The following is a 23,366-nucleotide window of genomic DNA, read 5'->3' as shown; positions in this document are numbered from 1 at the left end:
AAAGTCTGGCCTTTGTGTGGTGGGGAGCAGGCTTCACTTTGCATGTGGTGGGATGTGATTTCAGCACAGTCTCCATGGGACACAAGTGGCCATTCCCAGATGGTCTGAAGGTCACAGAGTGTTTAGCAACCAGTTAAATCTCATTTTCACTTTAATTTCCCCTGATCTCAGTCTGTCAACAAGTTCCACCTGACCTTGAATCGCAGAGTGTTGGAGTCACCTCAGGCTGTCCCCAGCCCAGCTGGAGCCATCAGACCCCCAGAGCAGCACTGGTGTGCACAGCCAGGAGGGCTCCATGGTGACCCAGGCTGAGGGTGCCCTGTGCCTGGGTACCAGCTGGCACACCCTGACACAGCCCCACAGAGCATCCCTTGGGCAGGAGCACAGGACACACAGGTACCACACAGTCACAGCCTGGGTGTGCAGCTGCAGTGCAAACACAACCCAGGCACTGGCATGTGCTGGGCTATACATGTATTTGTTACAAAGAGAAGTGATTGTAGAGAATCCTCTTCACAATTCCATAATCAGTGAATAAAATTCTCTGTTATTGTCGTGTCCGGAGTTGTGCTTGAGTTTCTCTCAAGTGTCTCCAGATATAGTTTACAATGATGACAATAAATTCAGTGTTGTTTTGCAGTTGCAGCTCCATGGCAGCAGATTGCCATGAGCCTTTTTCCATTTCAAACAGTGACCTTGATGTAAATTTATTTCTTAAGAAATTCTGGCAGGTTTGAGACAAACAGTATGCCAGAATCACTTCTAATGATCTGTCCCCCAGAAATGTCCTCACATAATTGTTAATACAAATAAAATATATATTAAAAAGAGGAGTCATGTAGGGCTTACAGCATATCAGCTTCAAATTTCCATCAGGGTAAAGGGTTTTGCAATTTCCACTTTAATGGAAACCTACAGAGATTCAGAACATATTGACTTGCAAATAAAGTTGAAATACATAAAACATGGAGAAGCTTTCTCTTGCCTTGGTAAAAATGACCTTTCTTTCTTTCTTTTCTTCTATTTAAGTTTTATGGCATGGAATCAAGATGTAAAACTGAAAAAAATTATTACAATTTAAAGTCTTTCAGATCAGTTCAGGCTGTCACTTTTCCCTCAGCTGGGGCATATTTTCATCACAGAAAAACAAGTGTTTGTGTGCATTGTGTGTATGCACACACATATCCTTACATTTACAGCCAAAGGAGTCCTGTTTTCACTTAGCTTTTCTTCAATGCCCTGGAGCATGGTGGATACATTTTATATAAAATATGTTATTAAAGATCTTTTTTTCTATTTGACTTTGACTGATAGAATTAATTTTCTTTAATTCAGATCTATTCTCTGATAGCCTAAATTACAATGCACTTAGATTTGTTTCTAGCTGATAAACAGTAAGCTGACATTCAATAAGTTTTTGTTGGTTTTATCTTTGTTTTAGTTATCTTCAATGGGCTCTGCAAAAAGTTCTAGTTTGATATTTGTGATTTTGTTTAATGCTTAAATTACACTGTCTTGGACAGGTAATTGCAATTGAAAACTCTCTTATGCTCAAAGGTCATGTCTTTCCTGCTTAGAATTCTCCTTTTCTACCTGTGAGATGCTGTGATTTCTATGAGTCTTCTCTTTTCCTCCGTCTTTGGAAAAGTGTGAATGTATGTCTGCTGAAATATCTATATTTTTGTACACAAACTGTAAAGTTAAAAAATATAGGTCTCATAAATTTATCAACTCATGGAAAAGAATATCAAAACACTTCATTTGGAGACAATTTCGTTGGCATAGATGCTCTTTTATGGTTTTTTATCTATTGTGCTTATTTTGTTAATGCAGGAAACTGGGTCTCTCAGAAGTTCATAAGCCACTGCTGCTCCTTCTCAATAAAATTAATTGGTGTCCCAACATGTTCTCTTGGGGAAATGATGAAATCAGCTGTAACAGTCCTTTCATTCTGTCTCTGGTTTGGGATGAATGTCGCCTCTGAAGGACTCTGATAAATATGATCAGGAGCCCTTCTGGCCCTGCCCTCTCTCTGGGCAGTGTCCCAGGGATGTGGGCAGCACAGAGATGCTTGCACAAGGTTATCTCTCTGCCTGTTCCCCTCCAGCTGAGGCCTCCCAAACTGAGATACTTCTGAGTCCTTGCTTTCTTGTCAGCCTTGTTGGACTCTTTATCCACAAACTTGGAAGGAGCTTAAACTCTGGCTTTTCACAACATTTCTCATAACTGGTAAATTTGTTAAATTAATTATGCACAGAATGCATTTGTTTCCCTTAAACCTTTTTGTCCCCATTAAATTGTTTTAACTAATAATTTCATTCAGTTCCTTCTATTTCTTGCTTTAAGAGACAGTGATTAATCTGCTCATTAGTATGTTCTCTTTCTCAGAAAGGTAGTAAGATTATGATAGCCACAGCTTTTTCTTTGTTTAGTATTATAAATTTACAATTAAAAATTCTAGCTGTTATATGGTCCATCAAATTATGAGAGCTGTTTTCTTGTGGTGTATTAACATTAGTAAGCAAGATTGTGAATGACACACAAGAACAGTTTTCATGTTATGTCCTTAGGTCAGCATAAACCCATAATCTCTAAAAAAAAGGCTGCAAAAATGCAGCTGCCTGAATTGTGTCATCTGGCCTCTGCCCACTGGAGCAATTGTCATTCTGCTAGACTTTAAAGCCAAGGAAAGTCATATATATAAAATGTTTTTCTAGGTGAAATCAGTGGCTCTTATAGGAAGAAAAAAAACCCCCTTGAGTTCATCAAAGCTGCATAAACTGTGTGCTAGCTGCAAACAGTTCAAAGGACAGCCTTTCAAATACTCTATAAAATACTGCTTTCATTGGCACACTTCTAACAAAACAATCATGATTTCTTAATACAGATGTGTCTCATTATTATTCAAAACCTGGTTTGTTTATTTATCTGTTTTAACCTCAGACTGTCAGGTTGTCACGGCCCTGGTTTTGCTCCTCATGAGCAGCCAGCTGTACACAGTGTGTGACTGGTGGCTGCATGTCACAGCCACAGTGCTGGCTGGGTTACAGGGTGGGGACACTGCCACTGCCTGTCAGGGTGGCTTTTCCTCTCCTCCTCCTCCTCCTCCTGCTCCTCCTGCTCCTCCTGTGCCTGCCAGCACAGAGCTCCCCTCTCTGGGCTGAGCCCCTGGCACTGCCGAGCTCTCCTACCAGGAGCCCAAAAGTCAAAATCTGCCCTGCTCCCAACAGGTATGTGGGGAAAAGAGCCTTTCCCCCTTTGCTCCCTGTGTATTGGGATGTGGATTCCCCTGTGTTTTTTGCTTTAATTGCCAGACATGAGGCTGAAGGTGAGGGGTAAGGACAGACACAGCAGCATGTGAAGGAAGCCCAGGAGCAGCCTGGTGCACTTCTGTTCCTCCAGAGCTTCTGCTCCTCCAGAACTTCTGTTCCTCCATGCCCACATGGGACAGAAAAAGTCACCTGTCCAAAAAGTTGGAATGTTAGCAGGAAGGTGGCAATGAGAAGGCTTCTTTCCTCTGTGGGACGCTGTAGCTGGCTGAGTTAAAAGATGGTTGGGAAAAGTCCTTAAATGGAAATCTCAGACATGGAACTTGCTTTTCCTGCCAGAAGTCTGGCTGAAGTAGAGTGTTTGTTGTGGAGAATGTTGAAGCTGTGGTGAGCCCAGATGTCACAGTCACTTCTCCCTGTTTGGAGCCTGTCTTCAGCCCTTGGCAGGGATGCAGCAGGCCAGCAGCTACAGAGGAAGGACCTGTTGGGAGGCCACAGGGTGTAGGGCATAGCCCCAAGTCTCATGCAGTGTCACTGCCTCCCCTTCAGCTGGGGCTTCTGAAGACCAGTTCTCTCTTCTAAGTCCTGGAAACTGAGCTGCTGTGCAGCTGGTACCACTTGTACAGAAGAAATCACAGCCAAAGCAGCCTCCTCTCCAGAGACTCTTGGCTGTGGAGAGGGGCAGCAATGACTCACCCCTGACTATTAGCAAATACAGTGGGTTTGGCAAAAAAAGGGATCCCATTACCCAAAGGGGTTGTTCTGGTTTGGAGTTTGATCTTGAAGCTGTGGGTTTTCTTTTTTCTACAATTTTTTAAAGCTTCCATGTTTCTGCCTTGTTGCTGTGTGCTGCAGGCCCAGAAGCACCAAGAGCTGGGAGCTGCTGGGGCAGCCAAGATCTGTGTGCAGAGGGTGGCACAGACACAACACTGGGGCTCCTGTTCCCTGAGCGCACGTGGGCAGCAGCTCAGCTTGCCTTTGGAATCTGAGAGGGAAAAGTGAGTGTAGCAAGAGGTGGTGCAGGTGTCCCTGGGGTGAGCAAACAGGGAATTTGTGCTTTTGCCTGGAGGAATGTCTTTGTTCCAAGAGTGGCAGCAGGCTCATCCCAGGAGCAGCAGGACATGGATGAGGCTCCTCAGCCTCCTCACCTGCAGTGGCAGCTAAAATCCCAGTGGGCAGGGGCCAGATGGAGGCTTTGTGCTGCATCCCTCTTGCCCATGAGCTTGCACCATGTCCCAGACACAGCAGACAGCCCAGGAATGCTGGGGTCTCTGTGTGCATGCCTGTTTGCCATCCTAGTCTAGTCTGAATAGCAGGAAAAGGCCAAGGGCACATGAAGTCTGATAAGGCCATGTGATGAGTTACCAATGCTGTTCTCTCCATGAAAACAACAGACATTTTTTGAAGGGCATCTGTTCCCTTCATTGCTTGCCTCTTGCTATAGCCTGTCTGGTCTTTATCCTGCTGGATAACACAGCTCCAGGGGATTTCATTGCTCATGGTCTTCCCTCATTCTGATTTACTTTTATCACAGGCTAAAGCTTGTAAACCTTTGACTCCTGTTTACAAATAGACAGACTGGATAATATTAGCAAACATAAACAGTCCTCTCCATGAAAATCCTATTTTAAACACAGATTTTGTAAGGACCAATTTTATCTCTACCATCTGTAGCTAGTTAAAATTCCAATTATTTTTTCTTTAAAAGGATTTGGATAGTAAGCATGAGATACATAAACTGTAGCCTTTTATTAGGAGTTTAGAAAAGAATCTAACAGAGATCTGGGTTATCTGCAGCCTTGAAATAGTGCTGAAAAAGCAATGGTGCTTTCAGCTCTCATAGGTGACATTTTTCGTCTTCTTTTAAACTCCACGATATATTTTTCTAACGTTTATGCTCAAACTTGCATTTGTTTATCTTCAAATAATTTTGTTAGATTAATGCCAGATCCTTGGTTGACATTTTAATTAATCTAGAATCAGTCAGTTTATTTTTACTTGGCCCAAGCTGGAATAAGGAGTTATATAAACTAAGGATACAGTCAGTCTGTCACTGCAAAAACCTGTGTGCCAGTTTACAATGCAACTGTCCCTCTTCAGTTTGTTGTTGCCATTCTGTCTGTCTGCTGGGGCTCCCTTAGTCTGTGGATTTGCCACTGCCATGACCTGTTTAACCCATCTGGCACTGCATTAAATCACCAGCATTCTTTGCTATCCTGTACTGCTGTGTAGGGGAAAGTGGGAGCCAGAAGGGTAAGGGAAGGCTTCCCTGTGGTAGATGACTGAGCAAGGCACAGTGCAATGTAATTCCTGTAATTCCTGAGCTCCTTGGCCCCAGCAGGATCAGTGTTTGAGCTTTGCCCAGCTGCAGGCTCACATTCCCCACCGCCCCTCTGCAGTGTGGCCACCTTGAGCAGAGATCTCAGGTGGCACCTTCACAAAGCACCTCACCAGGATTCACCAGATATATTTGTCAAAAGTCTAGGATTCTGGCATGGCTGATGCACCACCCTTTCCTTTTGACCTCTTTGCAAATGGGGCAGGTGAAAACGATTTTTATCCATTGCCTTTGTCTGCTGGGTGAATGGGAGCCAAAGAGCTAAAAGCATCCAGATGGGTGCTTGTGCTGGTCTAATTAAATCGGTTTTGAAACATCTCTTTAGGCTGTGGACAGATGTTCTGTTTGCAGAGAGCTGTGCCAGATGAAGATTACAAGCCACACTGCTGGAGGTTGTTGCCCTCGCAGCTCTGCTGGCACAGCCACCCCAAATCCTCCGCAGCTTCCACAGGGTGCAGACAGGCACTGAGGGCTGGGGACAGGAGGGGTCACACCTGCCTGCCCACGCTGGCCTCCTGGGCACAGCCAGCTCTGCTGGGTGCTCCACATGCATCTCCTGCCCTCTTTCAGTCAAAATTAGTCCAGTGGGAACAACAGAGCTCCTGTGGCTCTGGTTCGTTGTGTTTGTCAGGGAGTGGGGGCCCTGACTAGCCAGGGACAGTGTGGGAGCACAGGGGACAGGCTGGGGTTGGCACAGCTGGATCTGCAGAATCTGTTTGCAGCTTTCCTGTGCTGAGGTGGGAACAGGAACCCACTTGTCCCACTGCTGGCCATGGTGCGTGGCCTCTGAGTGAGGAGCTTTGGAGGATGGCAGGGACTCAATGTCTTTGGACTGCCCATTTATCAAGGTCTTGGCATTGGCTTGAGCCAGAGCCGTGGGGATGCTGAAGGATTGTCAAGGGCAGCCCAATCCAAACACAGAAGCTTTTCTCATCAAGCTGTTATATTTTTACCAAATGTGTTAATGTGTGTACAGACAAAGCATGAAACAATGTTGACCAAGTCTGGTGAGCTGCTTAGCTTCACTGGGCCAAAACTATCTCAGCAGATAGTATTGGACTTTCTGTGTAACACAAACGTCAAGAGAAATAAACACATTTTGTGAGAAATAAACACATTTTGTTTATTGCTTTTTGTATCTTAAACTCTATCTGGATTAACAACTATCATGTTTCTTCTCATGACTATTCTCAGTTAGAATGTGTTAGGTTAAAAGCAACTTAAATCCCTTACAAAAGGTGTCTTCCACTAAAATGTAGGAAAAATGTCACTATTGCTTATGGCGCTATCTGGCTTTCCTTAACTCTGGGAGACACTTTTTAATTAAGCATGTATGGTGCAGTTCTTCCTCACTGCCCTTACTAGAGAATTATTTCTTTTGATTATGCTTTTAAAGATCATGGCTATATGCAGAAATCAGCCCCTATCCCCTTTTTTGAGAAGTTAATAAAAAAAATGGCTGAAAATAATCCCGGGTCTTAGTCCCGTGCCTGAGGTCCTCTCTGAGAGTTGATTGTCCTCCCTGAAGGTGTCCAGCCCAGTGGAGCAGCCAGCTCCCTTCTCCAAGGCACCTTGCTTGTGTCCTTCTCCTCAGGAAACAAATCAGTAATATTATGTGTATATTCGTTGCTTCCTCAGTCCCCACAGTTTCCTTCCCACTCTCCAAGCAGTGAAGAAAGTGTTTCCTATTCCACAGAAACACAGCATATAGATGAGAGCAGTCCTGAGAATACCCATTTCCTTATCTCTTTTTTCACACCACTTCTTACTGCAGCTCTGCAGAGTTTTAGCATCTTCCAGCCACCCAAGTGAAAGCAAAAGGAAAAGAGGCACAAGCAGCCCTGGGAGGGGCAGGGGCTGTCAGAGCAGGAGCAGGATTTGCTGTGGCACTGGAGCTGGATGGCACACTGGGGCAGAGCCTGGCATTTGATTTTCTGCAGCCACTAGATGGCACAAAAATTGCTGCTGTAGCATCAGCTTGCTCCTGGAAAATTACTTCGGTGTCAGGCTCATGCTGCAGTTAAAGGGGATTTAAAGGGGATTCTTGTGTCCCTTTAATTCAGAGGCACATTTTAATGTTTCTTTTAGATGCCAGAATGTATTGGTTGGAGTCATCCTGTTGAGTGGAAATTAATCTTAACAGCAAAATCCAGCTTCAAATATCGAGCACTGCTGGAGTCAGTGCCATTCACAGGTGGAGAGTAGCACAGCAGAAGATGAGGGGAAGGGAGGTTGCTCTGCTAATTGCATTACAGGGCCTGGCACTAAGAAAAACCATCAGTTCTTGTCCTAGGGCTGATAACAATTCTCCTTTTAGCTTTGGGAAAATCACATAATCCTCTTCATTTCTCCATTTCCATATGGAGGGCAATGATTTCCTGCCCTGCAGTGATACCAGAGGAGTTAATTAATACTCATAAAGCACAAACAGAGAGAAGAAAAGCTCTTACAACTATTGTAAGCTACTTGCAAGGGAGAGATGTCCTGGTCTGTCCATCCTGCACCATCCTGCCATTGCTGAGACACTGTGATGGTTATAATATGATGATGATAGAGTATGGATAAATATGAAACATAATGAAAGAAATACTTTGTTTCTTGTTGCTGTGTTTGCAGTGTAATTCATAATGGAAATTTCATGTTGAGTGAAAACAGCCTCACTGCTGCTCTCCAAAGCCCTCTGAGACACAGAAAGAGCCTGATGCTGAGGGATGTTGACTTGCATGTCCTGGCCCCCACCCACAGTCCAGCTTGCCTCCAGCTGTGGGGAGGAATCTTTGGTGCAGTCTGTGGTTCTGCTGTTAATTGGTAATTAAAGCTCCTGGTTACTCACAGTGCTCTGCAGCCACCGTGAAAGGTGACCAGCTCTGTGACAGGAGCTGGTGCTACACCTGTCACTACAAGAGACATGTACAGCTCCTGAAGCAGGTCCAGAGGAAGGAAACAAAGATGATTAAAGGATTGGAGCATCTCTCTTCTGAGGAGAGGCTGAGGGAGCTGGGCCTGTTCAGCCTTGAGAAGACACAACTGGGAAGGAACCTCATCCATGTCTGTCAGTGTGTGAAGGGAGGGTGGCAGGAGGATGGAGCCGGGCTCTGCTCAGTGCTGCCCAGCAATGGACAAGATACAATGAGCAGAAATTGATGCCCAGGAAGTTCCATCTGAGTATGAGGAAGAATTTCTGTACTGTGCAAGTGACCAAGTGCCAGAACAGATTGCCCAGAGAGGTTGTGGAGTCTCCTTCTCAAAGCAGTCTGGACACAATCCTGAATAATGTGCTCTAGGGAATCCTGGTTAAGCAGAGGGGTTGGACTGGAGGGCATCCTTTCCAGCCTTGCCCATTCTGTGATTCTTTAACATCTCTTGTACATCCTCAGGACCAAGACCTTTGGTGACTTTACCACTGAAATATGTAATTCATGCATAATGCATATGCATAATGACTTCTGATAGCCCATGAAATAGGACATTTCTGAACACTATTAGGAGCTAAGCGAAAAGCATAAGGATTCCATTGTAAATCAATAGCAACTGGGAAAATCTCACCACAGCAGTTGGTGTGACTCTTGCGCTCATGAGGTAACATATTGCCTTTTCTCTTTATTGAGTGTAATGGATATGGATCTAGGAGAGACAAAGGATTTTACAGGGTATACAGGGAATTTTCATGATTTACAAAGAAAGGGTTTAAAGGTTCAGATAAGGACAGTACTGAAAAAAGGGAATTTGGCATGATGTTCCTGAGAAAACAAAGAACAATTATATTCAAGTATACTTCATGCACTGATTTCACTGCCAATGAAAAGAGACTGACCGTGTCTTCCCATAATCACAGAGGGTATTTATGGCATAAATGTAATTTTTGGTTTATCTGAAACTGAGTTTTATCAGCTGTGCTTTAGCAAAGTGAGAAATCAGGCTGTGCATGAGAGAGACATGAAAACTGTCAGACCAATAAAAACCCAACAAAACAAATGATTACTGATTAGGCTTGAAGAAAGCTGAGAAAAACTATTTTTATATAGAAAAAAAGAAGACACTGAAGGGCTGTAACTGCAGTGCTAAACTGATTTCTAATCACCCACAAGAGTATTGTCTTTGTTTATCCAGTGATAAATTTAGTTTTTCCGCTTGTCCCAATTGCACATTTTAGTGATGATCTTGGAGATTTTTCAGTTTCCATTAAAGATTTTAAACAGTAAATAAAGTGATCTTGGCAACCTGTGGGAGAGCTAATGCAGCAGATAGAAGATGTTTCAGATAGAGGGAGTTTATCTCTTTTCTCTCTGCAGCCATGCTGTGCCCAGGTGATGCAAGAACCGCACGGCCTCACCAGTATCCAGGAGTCCTTCACACGGACCAGCAGATCCAGAGAGACTCCATTAGCTTGCTTCCTGGCTGTTTTCCTGCTGTGGTGCCCCTGTGCCTGGGTCTCCCTGGCTGAAGTTCATTACCCTTTAAAGCAGGGGTTGTGTGGCAGCCCCTGTCCCCTGCAGTACCATCCTGCTGGGTATGTGTGGGCTCAGCAGACTCAGCGTGTGCTGTACAACCTTGCTGCCCGCCCAAGGCAGGGCAGATCTGCAGTGCTCATGCATCAGGGAGTGCTGAGCAGGCCCTTGGGTCACCTGTAGGAGCCTGCTGTGGCAGGGGAGATGTGGCAGGAGGGAGACAAGGAGCCAGAGCAGGCTGGTGCTGCCTCGAGGGCTATTGCGGGCGCCTTTGGGAGTGGACTGAGTCAGGCTGATGCAGGCATTTAATTATGCTGCCACTTAATTATCCCCAGAGCTGAATACCCTGCTGTGGAAAAAAGTATCTTGAGTTCCAGCTTTGAGTGTTAGCATTATAATCATAATCCTTTGGGAGCCATGGCTTGCCCTCCCTCATTGCCAGGTCTGGCTCCCACTCATCAAGTGAGTACAGTGCTCACCTTCTGCCCAGAGACTGCTTGAGGCAGTTAGCCATCAAGGGAAACTGCAGAAAGTGTTTTATTATCCTAAAAAACCCTTTTATATAGGAAATAGAGTAACATACCCAGCAACAGTACCAACTTCTAGCTCTTAGCACCATTTTCTTCCAAATAACTAGCCCTCAGATACTGGGAGTTTTTTATATCCTGAAATTTCGCTATGTTGCTACTCTTCTAAATGGATCAAGATGTATCTCAAACAATAATAAAGCAATAGTAAATTATAGATCATTTTAGTTAAAAAACAAATATCAAGATGGGATTGAAAGTTAGAGAAATTAAATGAAAGGGAAGAAAGACACCATAAAGAAGCACAAGCACTTGGCAAACAGCTATTAGACATGAGAGATGCTCTTATTCTTGCTGCTCAGGGAATGGACTTATTTTTCCCACGAAGAACATTCACAATACCTTATTTAGTAATATGTCAAGAAGCTTTTTTAGCATCTGGCATTGAGTGCAGTTGTTGCAATGCTCTGGCAGCTTGCTACACTGTAAAGCTAACACATTAGCATATTACAGAGATGAAAATAAATTGGAGAAGACTCATGAAATCCTCAGTGCAAGGTGCAGCTCCTGTTACATCCAGCTCCATGGAGGATTCATGCTGTAATGCTATTCTTCTGTTTTCTTCTCCTGTTAGAGCACAGGCAGTTTTTCAATTTTTTTTCTTTTAAGGTGAAAGGGTCATCAACTTCAAGTACATTGTACATTTTGCAATGCATCACTAAGTGGGGGCAGTGATGGGAATCAAGTGACACATGGGCACTGGTGGGGTTTGTAGGATTATGCAAGCTGTAAGGACAGAATCTGGCTTGGATCAGATGTGCAGTATTTTATGAATCATCTTTAATGGCATGAGTAGAATTGCATAGAGCCTAATAATAGACCTAGAACATTTTTCTATTTGAGTTTGCTACAAAAATTGCTATGCAACTGATCTTTAAGTGAAACAGTTTTCCTTAACAGTTTTTAAATACCATCCTGGATGGTGTTAACAAGGTCAATACTGAGATCCAATAATTACTATCAACATTTCTTAAAACAGGCTAAAATATCTTTTTCATAAAGGAGATGGATAAAATAAATTTTGTTCATAGCATAATTTTTGGAAGTTATAAATTATTTTTCCTTCAAAACTCTACATGAAATGAGAAATCTACATGTTTTCAAATACAATAATGCATTTTGGAGTTAAAAAGGCAAGACTCAGAAAGTCTAAGCTGACAGCCAAACACTATGACAAATAAAATGAGAAGTGTGGAATACTTCACAAAGTTCACTACAGACTTTGCAATTGCTTCCCATTTTTATGGGAATACAATGGTATACAATGAATACAGGAATACAGGAATAATCACAGAAGACCAAAAGAGAGTGCATGGAAGTAGTGAAGCAAGAAAATGCATTTTTAAATAATTCTCAGTAAATGGCATTGTTATTGAACTCTTAATCAGCATTCAGATAGGTTTTAACACACTGCATATATTGTCCATGTCCATTGGGATGTGATTTAAAATCAGCGGACTCAACTATGTTCTCATTAGCACTGGTGTAAATCCAGAGGAAATCATCAGACTATATCATGGTCATTTCCAGTTTTTCAAGGAGTAACCAAATAGAAATTGGTCCATATTCCATGATTCTCTCTTATACTCCTTTGTCTAAGAACTACTCATAAATAAATCAGCAAAAATAACACACCCACTGCATCTTCTCCAATTTTTAATAGGACAAAAATACCCACCACAATGTTTTTCCTTATGTACCTTCTGAGTAGACCACCTGTCAGTGTGAGAATTACAGAATACTACCAGCCTCAAGGATCCTGAGAAAAACTAAGCTGGTGAATCTGGGGAGCAGAGGAAGCCTAACTCTGAAATCCAACTTTATCTGCAACCCAAAGAAATGCCTTGTGGTGTGGGAAGTGACACCAAAGTGTTTGATTATGGTCAGCTTGAAAGTAAGGAGTGTGAAAGATGTGAAATGAGAAGCAACTCTCATTGGAGGCCTCCAAGGGCCAGAAACTGGAGTAAATGAAGTGGCAGAAGAAGGAACTATTGTTCATAATTACGAAAACAAAGTCCCATCCTGGCCAAGCCTCATTTGTCTGCCTCTGAGTTCTGCTGTCCAACTTGCACCTTGCTGCATTTTAGTGTGACAATGCATGCAAAGAGAGCAGGCTGGGGATAGCTAAACTCTCCTTCTCCTCACCACTGAAACACTCAGGAATATGATGTACAAGTGGTTAATTTATCTTATTTCACAGAAAACTCTCAGCCTTCATTGGGCATCTATGGAGCAGACCCACCATTGCCCTGCTGTGTGAGCGGCCGTGCAGTGGTGCCCAGGAAGAGTGTGGTGGGTGAGACACACAGGAGGGAAAGCACAGTCCAGATGTGAATCAGACCCTACATGAACAGCCTGACTGAGCAGCTGCAGGCAGTCATGGGCCTTTTTACCATGGATTTCATTTCTGTGGGTCTGCTCCACTGTCAGCAACTGGTAATGGCAAAGCAAAGATGCTGTTAAAGCCCAGACCGGGTAGAAGAGCTTTGCATTCCTAAATGATTGAATCAAAAAGCAGAGCATAAGCCCCATAGGCAACAAGCCTGGCACAAGGTTTATTTTTACTCTGTGAATTAAAGCCCTGGAATGTCCTGAATTAATTCCAGAAGAGTTAACACTCTCACACCTCGCAGCCTGGCCAGGCACCCAGTGCCGTGGGTACAGGCTGTATCCTCATTTTCCTTATATTTCAGTTACCAAAACAGCCATATCTTTCTAGCCTTTTTAAGCTCAGCATTCCTTTGGAGCCTTCTTCAATTATTGTTCCCATACCTCTTACTTGTCCTTCCCTTTCCTTGTCTATTCCTGTTCCTAGAAACTTTCCTTTCTTCCCTGCCACCCAGCTCATGGCGCTGACTGGACCCCCAGCCTGCTGCAAGTGGGTCCATGTGAGCCCAGATGGACAATTTCTCCTTCCAGTCTTCCTCACTTGGTTGTTCACCTGGGGAAGCATTGCTGTGCACTACCTCCAGATGCAGAGTCACTGTTTCTGCTGCTCAGAGCAGAGCTAAGCAGCTGACAGACACGAGAGAAGACATTGCACTGACAAAAGGCAGCACTGCTGGCAGCTTCCTGCTTATAAGCTCCCTGAAAGAGTTCAGAGAAAGTGGGAAATGTTTGTAGAAACAAAACTTATTTACTGCAATCTGCTTTTAGCTTATCTTCTAAAAAATGTGCTCTTTAACCAAGACTCACTTTAACCAAGATCCCACTGCTGAGCAATCACAGTCACCTCTTCTCATGCAGCTTTTGAAACTTTTGCAAGATGGTAGGACAGACTATGTTGTATTTTATGCTGGGTTTTCTTATGTTCCTTTCTGATGAAAAAACTAAGAGGCCACTACTGGAAAACTCCTTAAGTTTTATGACTTTTCCAAGACCTGCTGTCACAGCATTCATTTTTTTTCCAGTCAACACCACTTTGGCAAGTGAACAGATTAAGACGAATCCTGCTGCCCTGTAGACATCCACATTTCTTCTTTATCCCATATGTTTTCTCCAAAATGTTCCAGTTCTTTTTCTAAAATTGATTTTGTATCTCCAGCCTAGTCAGGGACTTTTAACAACTTCTATTTGATGAGACAAGATGGTTGAAGAAGGAAAGAAGTATTTGTTCAGGAACCAAGACAGAAACTGAAACAGCTGACTCAAGGGCACAGAGGAGCTTCCTGACAATGAAAAGCTTGAAAATGGATTCTCACTCTGTAGCTGTACCATAAAATATTTCCTTTGTTCAGAGAAGCAATAAAGCATCACAACCATGAACTCATCATAACCTCAGTTTAAATTTTAAATGTATATCTTTTAAAGAAAAAAACCCACCACACAAGCATCTTCTTTAACCCCTCACTAACCATGGGCACAGTTTGCCTCTCATAAGTAAGCAAGATTTGACATTTCTGTAGTTTTTCTAAGCACCCCTTACTCAGCTGCATAAACCCATCTCAGCCACCACCAGAGATCTGCAGCAAGCAGGCAAATTTATTCATTAGATTTATCCTATGTTTATTAACAGCCCAGCTCAGAAAAAGAGTCAGTGACAAAAACCATCTGGAATAAACATAATGGAAAACAAACAATGTAATATATTCCGTCACTCCAGCCTAATTGCACTGTTTGGTGCAAATGCAAGTGACAATTTACAAGCCAAACTCTTATTAAAGGGAAAAATGAGCTGTGCAGGGAAGCACAAATCAAAGTAACTAATCAACATAGGCAACACATTCAGGGATTTAAGAGCCAAGGTACGGCAGTCTTTTATTCCTCTTTGTTTTCAATTTGGGAAACCTGCTGTGATGTTGCAGTACATTATACATTATATATCTACTTATGCAACACTGGGGAGAAGCTTGCCTCTGACTGTTGTCAGAGGCACCAGCTACATGCTGTCATTTTTCACCAGCTACAGCCTGTGGCTTTTGTGTTTAAACCATTCTTTTTCTATCACTGAAGCTGGGAGCAACCACATTGTCCGAGGCACCAGTTTTCTTTTAACATATTTTAGCATATAATATAAAATTGGAATTAAAGATGAGGTTAGAAAAGTAGGTTTGAGTTAGCTAAAAGCAGTGCCAATTTGATCTCAAACAAGTTCTTATTGAGTGAATTGGTCCAGCAAGAGAAAAAGGAAATTCCCTTCCATGCAAGAATCTGAACAACATATGGCTGCTGTCCATGACCCGTTTCAGCTCCGAAGCTGGAACTGACTCATTAGATGCATCTGGCGTCCCCAGGGAAGCAAGAGAAAACCCTGGCAGCAAGAAAGAAAAGATGGTAAAAGCCATCTGAGGCAGAAATCAGCCAAACATCCTGTCTGCACTGGAGCATCATCTTCAAGAATGACTTTAGGCACTTGCATGAAAACTGAGCCCTCAAAGACATAACACTGCCACAATATGTAATACATTGGGGAAAGTACTCCCATGACCTGGAAAATACCAGCTCAGAGCAACAGGGAAAATGTTTGAGACCTCATTACAACAAGGGGCAGCCATCTAGCATTACAGTGAAATCAGTATGAGTAAATATGCCCACAGCCCTGACTGCAGAAGGGTGGGTCATAACTTCCATAAATGTAGCAAGACATGATTTATAAAATCCTGCATGGAACAATTCTCTCAGTGATTAGATGCTGAGGAAGTTTTTTTTTCAGTCTTTCTGTGAGACAAAAAAGTGAGCAAGGCTTCCCTGAAGGCAAAAGCTGTCAAAAGACCCACATGCTGCTTTATCTGCCACAATGCTGCCACAAGGAGGAAGACCACAGTCATCACCATCCCATGTGCAGAGGTGCCTCTCTGGACTTTCACATCCTTCCCTTGTCTGCAAGGAGCCAGGATCCTTTCACATTTTGGAAATGGCCCTTTAGCTCAAAGAGAGATTGTCTTGGAAACAGCATTTATCAATGAGAAGGCATTTCATATTTCTCCCTGAACTGATATTTTCCTGGAACAGGGTCTGGTGCTCTGTTTCAGAGTCCAGTAGGCCCTGCAAGACAGCTTGTTCTCAACCATAAGGTAGCCTTATTCTGAATAAGAAGGCTGATAATGTGCAAACTTTTGTCATAGCTCATGTCTATGAAAAAATGCCCATATATTAGTTTCTGCATGTGCTGTTTTCAGAAAGAAATGTGTGACATTTGAAGAGGTGGTATCTCAGATATGTCCACAGTGGGGTGTTTCTTTATTTAAGTGCAAAGTCAGAGAAACACATGCCTGAGAATTCTAAAATTTCAGTACTTCAGAGAAGTAAAATATTTTATTGCCTGCTAGCTGTGCATCCATCTCTCCAGAGCATCATTTCATCATCTTATTAGCATGCAAATCAAGATGACATAGCTGTTGCTGACTAATTTCAAATATGATATTTACAGCATAAATGCACTGTTGGGATGGTCTTTGGCAACACTTTCCAGTCATCTCTGCATGCTGTTGACCTGAAACTGTAATTTTTTCAACTAGGAAGATGATCATGAAGATAACTTTTCTCATGCACTGAGTTCATGTCTATTCTTAAAAAATATTGTATTTGACCTGTCAAACCCCACAGGTATTGTGTTCTTTTATGTGTCTCATCTTCTAACTTCTATCATTTAAGCAGAAATCCCCAAAAGTTGTAGTTGTTTTTTCTCTCATTTCCACTTAAGTGACAGGAATTTGACTAATGTTCAAAAGTGTGTATAAATAAAAGAAGGACGACTCCACACATGTAGATTAAAAAATTCGAGGTGTGTGTGGTGTCTGGCAATAATTATAGTATAGTGATATAATATTTTAATTATTAGATAATATGGATTCTTACTGTCTTGTTCTATGACCACTGGTGGCCAGTCTGACCAGAGAACAGTTCCTGAACAAGAAATGGCCATGGGTACAGAGCATTTTCTCTAAGGAGAAGAACACAGCATCCATGCTGTGGTCAACACGGTGGTCATATAAGTTTTCAAATCTTCAGCTTTGTAAGAGGGGATTATTCTGCCCATCTGGATGCTCAGACATTCATTTTGTTGCTCTCTTGTACCCTGAAGGATTTTTGTAATCCTCCAGTGTCACATTAACATTCTCTGAAAAATCCCTTTGCCCAGGATTTTTCTCCTGGGAAGCATCTGAGAAAAAGGAAAACAATAATTATCTCATTTGCTTCTCCTCCGTTTTGCTCATGTGGAATGTGTTTGGATATTGTTTATCCACAGGTGATTGTTCCATTGGATTCTGGTGTGAGTTGTTTTCACTCATTGGCCAATCAGTGCCAAGCTATGTCAGGACTCTGGAAAGCGTCACAAGTTTTCATTTTAGCATTCTGTAAGTATCCTTTCTGTATTCTTTAGTTAGTACAGTTTATAATAGCATTCCTTAATATAAAATAGTATCGTAAAACAATAAATTAGCCTTCTGAGAACATGAAGTCAGATTCACCATTCCATGGGGCACCCCGCGAATACAACACTCCAGGATTCCCTTTTTCCTCTGAGGGAGGTGATTCAGAGGCTACACTGGTGACTGTGCACAAAGGAGGGAGATTGTTCATGCACTGAGGCAGTGATCTGGGCATGCTGGCAGTGCCTTGTTGCTGCAGCCATGTGAAACTGAATCTGGTCCTGATTGTCACCTAAAAACCCCAAACAGTCTCAATACTTTCTTTTGACTCCCTGCACCTTTTCCCACATGCTCCACCACATACCTTCGGTGCTGTCAAGGATCTGAACTACCAAGAAGTTCCAAAATCAATTTGTGGTGAACACTGAAATTTTTCTCAGTGTTTTAAAAGGACTTCACAGGGACAAGGTAGCTGAGATACTGAGCTGTCTCAGGGAACCATCTATCAACAGCCCCTCAAGGCAGAAACTACTTGCTAGAGCATCAGCTGATAAACAAAAACAGAGGTGACATTCAATGAAAAAATTGGTTTACTTATCACTTGTTCTGCTTCAGCATTGTTTTAGAAAAAGCTGGATGCAGATCTTGCATGAATGTAATTGCAGATTTCAGGAAATAACTTGAAAGCCACAGAGGAAACCTTACAAATAAAACAGAATTCTCTCTGGAATATCAATGCTAGCAGATTTCCCTCCCCTTCCCCCTTTCTCCTTCACTCTTTTCTCCAGCTACATTTAAGATATCAAGTTTATAAGTTACTTCACTGCTTACTTCACTAAGTTACTTATGTGAAGTTCACTGCAGTTCAGAAATGGGCAGTCACTCAAAAAAATGTTGCATGAGCAATCATCAGTTGACACCAAAGGATTTTGTTGTATTTGTTCCTGCAGACCCACAGCAAAGAGTCCATGTTCCCATTGCACCCCTCCATTGCAGCAGCTCGCTCAGAGCAGCTTCCAGACCTGCTTTCCATCTGCACTCTGGAATGTCACCGCTCTGCTTCCTGCCCTTCCAAGGGCTTTCCCACTACAGGCACACAGTACTGGTCACTGCTCTCAGCTCTCCACACTGCTCATCTGGGGAAATTTTGCTACTTGTGGTCCCTTGTGGTCAGTTTTGCTGATTGTCTGGTACAACACCCAGATTGAGAACTTTCTAGCAGGTTTGGAGATTTTTTCTTTACCTCTGAACCTATGGCAAAGCTGCAGGCACACAGCACCATGGAAAGGATTAAAAGCTGTTTTCTCTCCTTCTTTACAAAGAACCTGTTTATCTGTGGGTGGCCATGGATGGACACATATTTCCAGAATTCAGGAAAGCTACCTTCAGTTTATTGCCTCTTCACAGACTTTTAGTAAGATCTCAGTTCTACAGTCACTGAGTCATGCCCCAGGTCTGTAAGCCTGAGAGGTGGTTGGCAAAATATATATATATGTGCTGAAGTGTTGTACCAGAGCATTGAGGGATAGAAGGGCTTCACAAAAAGGGCTTGAGATAGACACCAGAGAAGTCTAAGTCCATCACACATCAGGTTGTAACCTCTTTATATTGCAAGGATTTATGTGGGAGACCCACTCTCTGAGTTATGTTGCTGTCAAGTAGCAAAATACTGCCTCTGTTTTTTCAAGTATTTTAACATTTCCAATCCTTAAATAATTAGAATTGTCAGAAAGAAAGACAGTCCATCAATCAGAAGCTTTCACAACTCCTTTTCATTTGTATGTAGATTCCTAAACCTGAAAACCTGATATTGTCAAATAATATACTAAAATAGAGCACCTCAATAATTTTCTTTTTTCTCTTTTTTTTTTTTTTTTTTTTTTTTTTTTTAATTTAAACTCTACAGTATTGGACAGAAAAGAGATCTTATAACTTTCAAAGTGGACCTGGAGGAAATGTACTCTTTTGTCAAGCTACTGGATTTGTCAGTCTTCTGTTGTTTTGGGTAATGACCTGTCCCAGAAGATGTCTGGGTCAGGAAACCACCAGGAAATGCATAATATTAGGCAGTAATGAAGTGCAAGGCAGTAATTAAAACATCCCTTAGACTTGGACATCAGATTTCAAGGGTCAAAAGCCTTCCTGCTTTGCTCACATGTGGGTGACTTCACTTGTACCTGCAGAGATGGGGATTAGCCCTGCGATCCATGTGGACAGCTGGGCTGTGCTGGGCACTCTGCCCCCATCAGGCCCCCTCTGCATCCCAAACCTTCTCTGCTCCACAGAGCCTGGACAGCAGCCAAGGTGCTGTGGAGTGAGGAGAGGCTGATTTGAGGAAAACCTGCATTGTGGAAGTGCCTGGCATTAGGACATTCTGCATCCTGAAAGAGGGAGAAAGGAAAAGGTTTCAAGAAGAATTGGAGAAAGAGGGAAAAAAGAGAGGGAAAGAGCGTTTTCTGCATCACCACTGAGACCTTCTAGCACCCCCTCAGCACCAGGAACCCTTCAACAGTTGCATTCCTTCTCGGAGAGGGAGGCAAAAGCTCCAAAGCTTGGTTGAAATGAGGCATTTCTCTTTTTCCAAGCCAGGCTGGTGCACTAGGTATAAGCACTGATAACATCTATTTTGTCATTACAGCTAATAAAGCCTTTGACAATATGTGCAATAATCCATTCTTAAGATTAACTGAGTAAAGTTTAAACAGTTTGCATGTCACAGGTTGTCTCAGGTGATTTCTCTAAAAAACAAACTTTTCAGGACTGAAAATCAGGCAGAGAGGGAGAAAAGAACTTTTAGAGCAGTAAATTAAGATCCAATAGCAAACCATTTGGATAAAATCTGTTTGTATGATTTCTTTTCTTTGAAAGAAAATGAGTTATTTTCTTATTTCAGATATCTTCTTTCTATTTACATTCCCAAATTCATTCCTGATTTAAGATCTTATGTTCTTAGATTCTTATGTTCTTAGACTCATCAAATTTCATAGCTGTACTGCCTGAAAATGAACGTTTAGAGTAAGAAAGATCAAAAGATTTTGTTCAGTTGTTTCCATAGGCACTGCATTATTTCCTCTGGGAAACTGTGCAAGAGGAACCTTCAGCCTGCTCACAGAATACAGCAGAGTGAAAATGCAATTCACAACTGGGGCAGCTCCTTTCGCTCTTTTTGTTGCTTGTTCTCTTTGAGCTCACATCAAATTAGAGCATTTCACAGTTTGTTTCAAGCTTGAAAACACAAGCTGAATAATTAGATGAAAATATCTCATAACAAATAATCCTGAAAAATATGTGGTTTATTATTTATTGGTTTGTGAGCTAGGAAGCGACATCAAGTATCCAGACATGGATATTTTTCATTTAGTGCATCAGTTCTGCATAATAAGATAGAGTGCATTCCTGATTATAAAATATACACAAAGTATTTAAAGATGTTCAAATTCAAAGCGGGAACCATCTGCTTCTTGCTGACATCTGTTGCTTCAAAGCAAAGGACTATATGAAAGGTTCAGAAAGCTTTAGAACTCAAAAGATGCATTTGCTAAGAGAACACATGAATATACATAAATTCAAAAACTGTAATATAAACTGCTGTTTTCTTCCTGGAGTGTGGTTGCACCAGCTAGGTAGAAGAGAGTTTTGTCTTGCAAAGAAAACAGCTCCTACCCATCTCTGTGCTGAAAATTAAACTTTTTCTCATTCTCCAAACACTCTTGAAAAGCAACATCTTCTTCCATTGTCAGAGAAGTTTGACTTTCACTCTATTCACCTCTGACTTGCTCCTGCCAGTGCACCTTCAAGGTGTGATCTTCATTACCCTGAAAATGTTCTTTCTGCAGAGCCTTTCCCTTAGGGAAGTGGCTCCCCGGCATTCCTGGGAGCAGCAAGCTGCATCTCCCAGCCCAGCAGGTCTGTTCATTCCCTTGCTGTTCTGGCATTCAGGTCTGAGTGCCGGGCTGACAGCCAGGAGGGGCTGCCCATGGCCTTAACAGACTCGTGGGCATCTCCCTAATGGGCATTACCCCTCTCCCTGGAAATGCCATGGAAATGAAGGGCGAGGGGAGGGCTGGGAGACGTGGTACAGGTATTTATTTAGGGCAGCATCCCTGTTCCTCTTAGCACCTGATGCAAGAGGTGATTGGGGTGGCATATCTGCAATAAATCCAGTTGGGCTGGCTACCGTGGGTATGTGACAGGGTTGAAGGGCTGGAGGGAAGGGTTTGCACTGGGAGGGTTGGGGGGCAGGGTTTGCACCTCTCAGGCCTGTGGTCCTGGAGGAAAGGGCCTATTAAATGTTATTGGGAACTGGGAAAATGTGTGAGCCAAATAGAATGTGCAAAACCACAGGGATCAGATGCTTTCTAGATAAGGAATACAAGGGAACTAGAGACTCTCTGAACAGGAAGACACTGAGAAATCTGAGTGAAATTTCTATCTCAGGGTACTATCACCTGTACCTAGTCAGTGAATCTAATGTAGCTTCCATTTGTTTATCACCATGTCTACATTTTGGCAGCAATCAAAATGGCAGGGAGGACTTCACAGAGAAGAAGAGAAATTTGGCATTTCAACAGCTCTCTGCCAGGCCTATTGACATCAAAAAGTATAGGAACTACATAGAAGCTACAAGAAGCAAGGAAATATTTCATGACTTTAGGTTACATTGTGAAGCTCAGAGAAAGGTGATCCATCCCTTGCCGTAAGCTCCAGATAGCCACAGAGAAAGCAACAAAGTTAAATATGAGCATGAACATAAAGTTACATTTTATAAAGCAATCAAAATATTTCTTCTGTTATTTAATGTTCCTCTTAGTCACACAGTCTGTGACTCCTTGAACCTCGCTATAAAGCACTTAAAATTTCACAAGACCACAAGTTCAACATGAGGGTTACACACCACTTTTGGGTTCACTGACAACACTTTATAAACTACTTTTATGGTCTTTGTTTTCACAGCCTTTTCGTTTCCCTGCCAGCTTCTCATTGTCCTTGAAACAAAAGAAATCAGAGAAATCTGAAAGGTCTCTGTGCTGATCACAAACAGAGATCAGGAATGATTCAGAAACAGAATGAAAAAGCGATCAGAAAAGCAAACAGAGCCTGCCTGAGGGGCTACAGATTCTGCTCCTTACAAGACTCACAAGCAAAACAAGGTAAGATATTTCATTATTGTGCTGACATAACATGCATTATTCAAAGAGACAGCAGGATAGCAACATTTCTAGTATTAGGAAATTCATCTAAAATTTATATTATCTCAGTGTTTTTTATGAGGCAAGAGAACATACAAACTTTGTTTCAGCAAAATAAAGCCCTTTACTTACATGGCTTGCAAAAGTTTGCAGCAGCTGGAGCCTCTGGCTTGCACTTTGTGCAAATATTGTCCCTTGTTGAAAGAGTCCTAACTCTGACACTGGAGACAGCACATAGCTCAGCAGTGCTTTGGATGGATAAACCCTTTAAAAACGCTCTCAGATGTTTCTTTATCTGCGGCATGCACTGACAGGAGGCTGCAAAGCAGAAAGCCTGTCTGGTGCTACGAGGAAAGAGTTCCCTCTCTGCTGAATCCAAAGCAGAGGAGTCCTTGACCTCAAGAGCTAGAATAAATCTCCTGCAGTATCTGCTGGCTCCGTGCTGGGTGCATACTTGAGCAGTAACATAAGAGCAGGAGCTGTGGCATGTGCGCTCCGCGCCGGGGCACGGGAGCAGGGCTGCTCGCACAGCCACAGCCAGGCACAGGGCTGCTTCTGCCTTCTCGTTTGTTCACATCCTTTCAAAATAAAGCAAAGATGACAGCCTTCTCTGTTTCAGCTCGTGGGTCCCAAGTGGCAGCGCTCTCAAGCTCTGTCCCCTCTGCCGAGGTTCCTGGTGTTCCAGATGAGGCTGCTGCTGGCTTTCTGTTTCAAACCTCGATT

The 23,366-nt window shown here is 42.7% G+C and overlaps 1 protein-coding gene across 4 annotated transcripts in view; it reads right to left on the bottom strand.

The window, feature by feature from the left end:
* The window catches only part of C1QTNF7 (C1q and TNF related 7), a 36,764-nt gene extending 13,661 nt beyond the window's left edge, over window positions 1-23,103 (bottom strand). For 2 of the 4 annotated variants that reach the window (XM_064711810.1, XM_064711811.1), the window contains exon 1: window positions 22,776-23,047. In XM_064711810.1, coding sequence (XP_064567880.1) covers window positions 22,776-22,947 — 172 coding nt within the window. In that variant the 5' untranslated portion in view covers window positions 22,948-23,047. Of the gene's footprint in view, window positions 1-22,775 lie in introns of all 4 variants that reach the window. The other 2 variants (XM_064711812.1, XM_064711815.1) reach the window with 2 other exon arrangements.
* Window positions 23,104-23,366: the final 263 nt, after the last annotated feature.

The sequence above is a fragment of the Zonotrichia leucophrys genome, chromosome 4 (genome assembly GCF_028769735.1).
Source record: "Zonotrichia leucophrys gambelii isolate GWCS_2022_RI chromosome 4, RI_Zleu_2.0, whole genome shotgun sequence".
NCBI lineage: Eukaryota > Metazoa > Chordata > Aves > Passeriformes > Passerellidae > Zonotrichia > Zonotrichia leucophrys.
The sequence above is the reverse complement of the archived record's forward strand: the minus strand, read 5'-3'. Positions and strand labels throughout refer to the sequence as shown.